This window comes from Monopterus albus, unplaced genomic scaffold (assembly GCF_001952655.1).
Source record: "Monopterus albus unplaced genomic scaffold, M_albus_1.0 scaffold58.1, whole genome shotgun sequence".
In the NCBI taxonomy this organism is placed as follows: Eukaryota; Metazoa; Chordata; class Actinopteri; order Synbranchiformes; family Synbranchidae; genus Monopterus; species Monopterus albus.
Genome location: NW_018127938.1, coordinates 2883789 through 2891494, shown reverse-complemented (window position 1 = coordinate 2891494; position 7706 = coordinate 2883789). Strand labels below are relative to the sequence as shown.

General features: G+C 40.4%; 1 protein-coding gene and 1 long non-coding RNA gene across 5 annotated transcripts in view; one reads left to right on the top strand and one right to left on the bottom strand.

Moving 5' to 3' along the window:
• The window catches only part of gtpbp3 (GTP binding protein 3, mitochondrial), a 16696-nt gene extending 10193 nt beyond the window's left edge, over positions 1–6503 (top strand). For 2 of the 4 annotated variants that reach the window (XM_020602911.1, XM_020602909.1), the window contains exons 9-12: positions 545–660; positions 1062–1248; positions 3321–3564; positions 5742–6501. In XM_020602911.1, coding sequence (XP_020458567.1) covers positions 545–660; positions 1062–1248; positions 3321–3552 — 535 coding nt within the window. In that variant the 3' untranslated portion in view covers positions 3553–3564; positions 5742–6501. Of the gene's footprint in view, positions 1–544; positions 661–1061; positions 1249–3320; positions 3565–5741 lie in introns of all 4 variants that reach the window. The other 2 variants (XM_020602910.1, XM_020602912.1) reach the window with 2 other exon arrangements.
• Positions 1–7706, bottom strand: part of LOC109961781 (uncharacterized) — a 15660-nt gene that overhangs the window by 3140 nt on the left and 4814 nt on the right. The gene's annotated exons all lie outside the window — the stretch shown is intronic.

Below are 7706 nucleotides of genomic sequence, written 5' to 3'. Positions count from 1 at the left end.
GTGAAATAAAACAGTTATTATAGTTTTTTTGAAGGTGCGTTCCTTAAATTTTTTTTTTTTTTTTTTTTAACAAGACAACCGAGCACCCGATCTCTGCTCTGAGATGTCCCATCCTGCTGCTGTCATTACTGGAAAACTTGCTCTGTAGAGTGACACAGTATAATCTCAGGACACTTCACAACAGGTTAAGAAGAAGATTTCTCCAAGTCGGTAGAAAACCTTAACGAGGTCTTTGACAGCCAGTGACCTCTCTTCCATGCTCTAGCAGCACTAATATGGTCTCTAAGGAAAAAAACAAATGATCTAAAACTCCCATGATAACCGTTTAGACAAGAAAAGGGCAGCAGGTGTATCATTTATATTTAAGATAATATCTGGCCTCATATATCGATATGCTGACAGTTTTCTAATCAGAAATCTCATGGCTTGAAATTGGGAATATTTAATTTACAGTCTGTGAGTTTAAGATTCTTAACAAGATACTGTTGTCATATGAATAATTCCAGGTCAAAATAAGCATCTGGGACTGTTTTCTTGTCTCCAGGGTGGAGCAGGCAGATCTGACTCTGGTGGTTGTGGACTGTGCCCATCTGCCCTCGGATGCACAAGAAGCTGCAGCCTTCCTTCTGGCACACCTGAAGAGTATTCTGCCTGAGACGGGTATGATACCTCCATATCTTTCACTTTCAGACTCCCAACTGTCTTTGAAAGCATTTCAAACACAGTAAAGGAAATATGTTTGACTGTGATTGACTTGCATCTCAAAGTTTGTGTTGAGGTTAAACTGCTCTGTTGTTTGACTCCAGCATGCATGTGTTGTGATAGTAGTCATTCCCTTATATCTCTGTCTTGTGTTATTAAGTGGTTGCATGGTAGGGTAATCTGAGCCAGAGAGTATAGACCATCTGGTTAGTTTTAAGGCATTAAAAATAATAAAATAGAAATGTCTGTGAGGGAGTAATTGTTTAATTATTCACAGTGATTAACAACTCTTTCCTAACCCATGTAGAAAAAAGTTTTGCATCATTATCACAGATAAAAAAAATGTCTCTTATTCATAGCATTTCCTCCAACGAGGTGTCTCCTGGTGCTGAATAAAACCGACCTGCTCCATGGAGATCAGAGACAGAAGCTGGACTGGGAGCTGAGACGGGTCTGTGGACTTCCTCCGGTCTGTCTGATCTCATGTCACACTAACGAAGGACTGCAGGACTTTGTCACAGTGCTACACAACAGTGTCAAGACTCTGTGAGTTGCACTAATTTGTCCTGCTACAGTTTATTGTACCGTTTATGTGTCATTAAAATGTTGCATCAGAAAGAATGATTTCTTCTGCAGGACCTGTGATGCATTTATATTATTAAAATAAATATAAACATGGATTAATATTAACTTGCCATCATTATGACAAGCTTCCAAAAGTACAGTGCCTTGCGAAAGTATTCGGCCCCCTTGAACTTTGCAACCTTTTGCCACATTTCAGGCTTCAAACATAAAGATATAAAACTGTAATTTTTTGTGAAGAATCAACAACAAGTGGGACACAATCATGAAGTGGAACGAAATTTATTGGATATTTCAAACTTTTTTAACAAATAAAAAACTGAAAAATTGGGCGTGCAAAATTATTCAGCCCCTTTACTTTCAGTGCAGCAAACTCTCTCCAGAAGTTCAGTGAGGATCTCTGAATGATCCAATGTTGACCTAAATGACTAATGATGATAAATAGAATCCACCTGTGTGTAATCAAGTCTCCGTATAAATGCACCTGCACTGTGATAGTCTCAGAGGTCCGTTTAAAGCGCAGAGAGCATCATGAAGAACAAGGAACACACCAGGCAGGTCCGAGATACTGTTGTGGAGAAGTTTAAAGCCGGATTTGGATACAAAAAGATTTCCCAAGCTTTAAACATCCCAAGGAGCACTGTGCAAGTGATAATATTGAAATGGAAGGAGTATCAGACCACTGCAAATCTACCAAGACCTGGCCGTCCCTCTAAACTTTCAGCTCATACAAGGAGAAGACTGATCAGAGATGCAGCCAAGAGGCCCATGATCACTCTGGATGAACTGCAGAGATCTACAGCTGAGGTGGGAGACTCTGTCCATAGGACAACAATCAGTCGTATACTGCACAAATCTGGCCTTTATGGAAGAGTGGCAAGAAGAAAGCCATTTCTTAAAGATATCCATAAAAAGTGTCGTTTAAAGTTTGCCACAAGCCACCTGGGAGACGCACCAAACATGTGGAAGAAGGTGCTCTGGTCAGATGAAACCAAAATCGAACTTTTTGGCAACAATGCAAAACGTTATGTTTGGCGTAAAAGCAACACAGCTCATCACCTTGAACACACCATCCCCACTGTCAAACATGGTGGTGGCAGCATCATGGTTTGGGCCTGCTTTTCTTCAGCAGGGGCAGGGAAGATGGTTAAAATTGATGGGAAGATGGATGGAGCCAAATACAGGACCATTTTGGAAGGAAACCTGATGGAGTCTGCAACAGACCTGAGACTGGGACGGAGATTTGTCTTCCAACAAGACAATGATCCAAGACATAAAGCAAAATCTACAATGGAATGGTTCACAAATAAACATATCCAGGTGTTAGAATGGCCAAGTCAAAGTCCAGACCTGAATCCAATCGAGAATCTGTGGAAAGAACTGAAAACTGCTGTTCACAAACGCTCTCTATCCAACCTCACTGAGCTCGAGCTGTTTTGCAAGGCGGAATGGGCAAAAATTTCAGTCTCTTGATGTGCAAAACTGATAGAGACATACCCCAAGTGACTTACAGCTGTAATCGCAGCAAAAGGTGGCGCTACAAAGTATTAACTTAAGGGGGCTGAATAATTTTGCACGCCCAATTTTTCAGTTTTTTATTTGTTAAAAACGTTTGAAATATCCAATAAATTTCGTTCCACTTCATGATTGTGTCCCACTTGTTGTTGATTCTTCACAAAAAATTACAGTTTTATATCTTTATGTTTGAAGCCTGAAATGTGGCAAAAGGTCGCAAAGTTCAAGGGGGCCGAATACTTTCGCAAGGCACTGTATCTTTATACATCCTAAAATTGCCTTTATCCTATTCTCCTGGTAAGACAGTTACTGCAGTAGATTTTGTTCTACTGAAACTATACAACATATGACACATCCTTCTAATAACCTTTAAATGAAAAAAGAAATTCTAAATGTTTGTGCTACAAATGATTTTTGTAATGTGATTTTCACCCTTATGTTTGCTCTCTGGGTCTGGCTTTCATTCATTGTAAACCAAAAACACAATGATGTGTTTTATTGCTCTGGTGCTTCCTCTGCAGGTGTGGCGACCCTCTTTCTGGCGCCCCCACCCTGACCCAGGCCCGTCACAGGGCCCACCTGCAGCAGTGCGTGACAGCCCTGGCTCAGTACCAGCAGTATCGTGACACTGACCTCGCTCTGGCAGCTGAGGGTGTCCGGCTAGCTCTCACCAGCCTGGGCCGAATCACTGGACGGGTCGGGCCAGAGGAGATCCTGGATATAATCTTCAAAGACTTCTGCATTGGAAAATAGCCAGATGAGTAGGTGAGAACACATGAAATACATGATAGTAGCCTTGCAGAGAGGAAGGCTGTGTTCTTGTTTGGTCCCAGAGTATCAGTAGAGAAAACAGAAGGGCAAGCCTTTTCACTGTGCTAGGCATCAAGCGCACAGCCATTCAAAAGAATAAAACTTCTTGGCTGTAGAATCACAGATATGTTTGTTTTCTGCTGAAACAGTTTTTTACCAGCTGAAACAGTGTTTGTGTGATGAGTGACAGGTGCCTTAGAGGCCCCACATGCTGGATGAGTGTTTGGCAAGTCTTGAGTTATAATTTAACAATGGATTGTGAAAGCCTGTCATAGATGAATATTGGGCTTTTGGGTCGCATCATAACAGCTGAGATAGATCATTTCAAATAAAACAAGCTGTAGACCTCTGCAAAGTCATAGACTCAGTTTGGATGTTTACTTGTCCCGCAGGACAAGGTAGAATTGTTTTTGGGAGCAAGTACCATTTCAGCTGTACCCCCTTTGTGTGTTTCTGACCACCAGACAAAGGTATCTTAGAATTTTAAGTTTTGCCTAGTATAAAATAAAACCTGTATAACTTGTAGATTTAATTGGTGACGTCTAATTTCCTGATACACAGTGGCTGTCATCATAATATGTACATTACTTTGTTGGGCCAGATTGATTCCATTGTTAACTACATTTTTCATCCAGCTCCCACCATAAAGCATAACGTAATAGACATACAGTATGTAGAGAAGGTTAGAGTGACCCAGGTTCCCTGTCTGCACTGTGGGAAAGGTTTTTAGGAGCAGTGCTCTCTGTGCCCTTTGTTTCCCTGTCAATCTGGCCTTGATCGGATATTTATGCTTCTTGTTTTGAACCGCTTACCCTTCTTCCCCAGTTAGTTTCATCTCTGACGACATTTGCTTTGCTGCATACCAGTATAACGGCCCATCTGCCTGCCTTATTGTGTTGCTCTGCTACCTGACGTTCTTCCCGCTCTCAGTCTTTTTGTTCTCTTTCATGTTCTGCCTGATTTATTGCAGCACATGAGGGGAGATAGTTCAAGCTAAAAGCGGTACTTGCTGTCATACAGTTAGAGGCAGTAAATTTTGGATTCTTGGTTCATCTTTGAAGTTGCACCAGTGCGTCATATCCTTTAGATTGCAGTGTTCATTACAACTAAGACTTGTGTCTTTCTTTAACAGTGTTTCCCCTAGGCTTACAGCTTTGGTAGTGCGGCGGCGGTGGGGTGGGTGATCGTGTAGAGACAGAAATGACATGCCATCATGTAAATAAGATAAATAACATAAGGCTATTTAGTTTGTTTAATAAAAGAACAAGGTATAGACCTGTTCTATAGGAAAGGTAACCTTAAATGACTTCCGTTGTGATCTGGCGCTATATAGGAAATAAAATTAACTTGACCTTCAAAGGGGGGGGGATGCCCCCTTAATATAATGTTAGGGGAAACACTGACTAAAAGCAAAGCAAAACAGGGAAAGGCCTTGATAGCTGCTGCTGTTATGTGCGGCTGCCATCTTGGTACAGGGCCACGGTGCCTCTTAATGCATGTCATGGGGGCATCTCAGGAGGATTCCCAGCTTGTCCAGTCTATGTGTGAGCACTTGAGTGTGAATGGGTGAATGGCCAAGTAGTGTGAATGCCAGCATAAACTATAGAAACGTACTATAGAAGTATAAGACCATTTACATTTGTGGCTCAGGAGGTAGAGCGAAAGGCAAATGTAGAAAACATGAGAACACGTTATTTAGATAACACTTTATTTTAGAGAACTCTTTATCACTCCATGCACATCTGATGTATTTGTCCTGACATTTAAGTCTATTGTTTCAAATACATCAAGGTTGCAGTCCAACACAATGCGATAAAGTCAGCTCTCAACACACACCAGCTTTTACTGAAGCTATGTGCAATGTTGTTGCTTCCAAGTTTTTACACAGATAGTTTATGATTTTATTTATTTTCTTACTTTCATGTGTGTTTATTTTCTATATTTTTATTTAATTGCAATTATCAATCAAATATTTTACCCTGTCCTTAAAGCACTTTGGTTAACTTTTGCTGTTTTTAAATGTGCTCTATCAATAAACTGACTTGATTATATTTTTTAATCATGAGTCATTTTGACTTTATCCTCCACAATTTCTTCTCCTGTTTTGATTTTGCTTCTGGTTTTTACTTCAGGCATTTGTGGATTTGACAAGGACCATTTTTGAACAAGTGCGCTGCGGGGACATCAAGATCCAGGATGGCTGGGAGGGGGTTAAGAGTGGATTTGTTTTGTCTTTTGGATGCTTATTTATGGCTCTCACCAAACTTTGGGCACTTTGTCAACATTCCTAACAGCGTAGACGCACAAGAAACATCCTAAACCCTCACTGCTCTGTGTGCCTGTCTGTGGGACTGCAATGTAAACGGTTCTAATACAGTATCTGTTTTATTTGTTGTTGCTGCGCATCTCTAAAAGATCAACTGTGCCAAGACTAAGTTATGCTTCTTTCTTTTCAAGCATAACACTCACACATTCAAATTATTACCAAATAGATACCATTATGCAAAAAAGTATTATGTTGGTAGGAAAATAATACAGATAGAATGCAGTGAATTGCAGAAGAACTCTCATGTTACCAGTAGGAATTCTGACTATTGACATATCCACCGATCAGGCATAACATTATGACCACTGACAGGTAGTGATGGGTAATCAATGACGGGATTCAATGACACAGTGCTTGAGTAGGACATCTTGTGGTCAATAAAATGAAGTGTAATTGAGATGTGTCATTTATTGGTTCATGGATTGTTTGGGATTCGATTCGCCATGCACACTCCTGTTTGACTACAATACATGATTGTATGGTTTCAAGCTGACAATAATATATAGAATAAACATGGACTCATGTTGAAGACCATGTTTCTTATTTGGCATGTTTGATTGTAGTAGGCTATAGCTGTATACTTAGCCTGACATTTAGGATAATAAATTACTTTATTTGGCCAAGCATGTTACACACACACACACACAAGGAATTTGTGTGTACAGAACCGGAAACATGATATGAATTATATTCTATCCTAAAACAAGTCTAAATAGCCCATGGCTTGAAAAACCTTGAATATTGGGTGTTCAGTAGGCTAGATGGTAAATGTGATCTTATTTCAAATGTTTTATTGAGCTAAATAACACTCAGCTCTGTCGGGAATGGAACCCAGGTGACATTATTACAAGAGCATGGTTTTCATGATGCATCACAAACTCCAATCACATTGCTTCATGGTCATTTCACCTATTTGAATAAAGGGAGCTACTACACTGCATGATCCTTCATCAACTCCCACCAATGTGCATGTTACAGCAACTGTTTTCATTTAGTCTGAGTATCATGGTTTAGTAATGTTATAGAATCTTTAGTACTGAATGGAACACTGTCAAACCAAATGTCTACTTAGTCTCTATTTGCTGCCAAGGCTCAGCTCAACTCTCCCAAAGAGCCCAACCAAACCAGTGACAGGGTTTCTATGAAAGAAGCAGTAAAGTGCATCAACGGTCACTGGTCACGTGACCAAACCATGCCTCGGCACAGTGGGTCGATACAACCGCTTCATGAGCTACCGTGCATGTGTCAGAGCCTCGGGTGTCAGAGGACCATCACCACTGACAGGTGAAGTGAATAACGCTGATGAGCTTGTTAGAGCCACCTGTCAATAGGTGGGGTTTATAATGCAGCAAGCTAACAGTAGTGATGGGCAGATGAAGCTTCATGAAGCAATGAAGCCTTTCATCCAATTGGTTCACTCCAGCGCAAAGCTTCATTTGCTCTAGTAGGACATCTACTGGATGCAACAATATCAGTTGGCATGAATTTGAAGTGTGTGGCATTTTGCAGAAAGCCTGTGAATAAAACTGTCAGCAAAATAAAGAAGTATGCAAAACATGTATATTGTAGTGATGGCAGTATACTGTGTATATATATATACTGGCAGTATGGAAAATGATTATTTGGAAATGATGAAAATGGAAATGATTATTTACAGTGAGGTGAGGGGGGTTGGGGTATGGACAATGATTGTGCTTTTGTAACGTTGAGGTATGGCCAGTGATTATGGTTTAGGGGACACATCATTGGTTTTTATTTAAAAACAACAGTT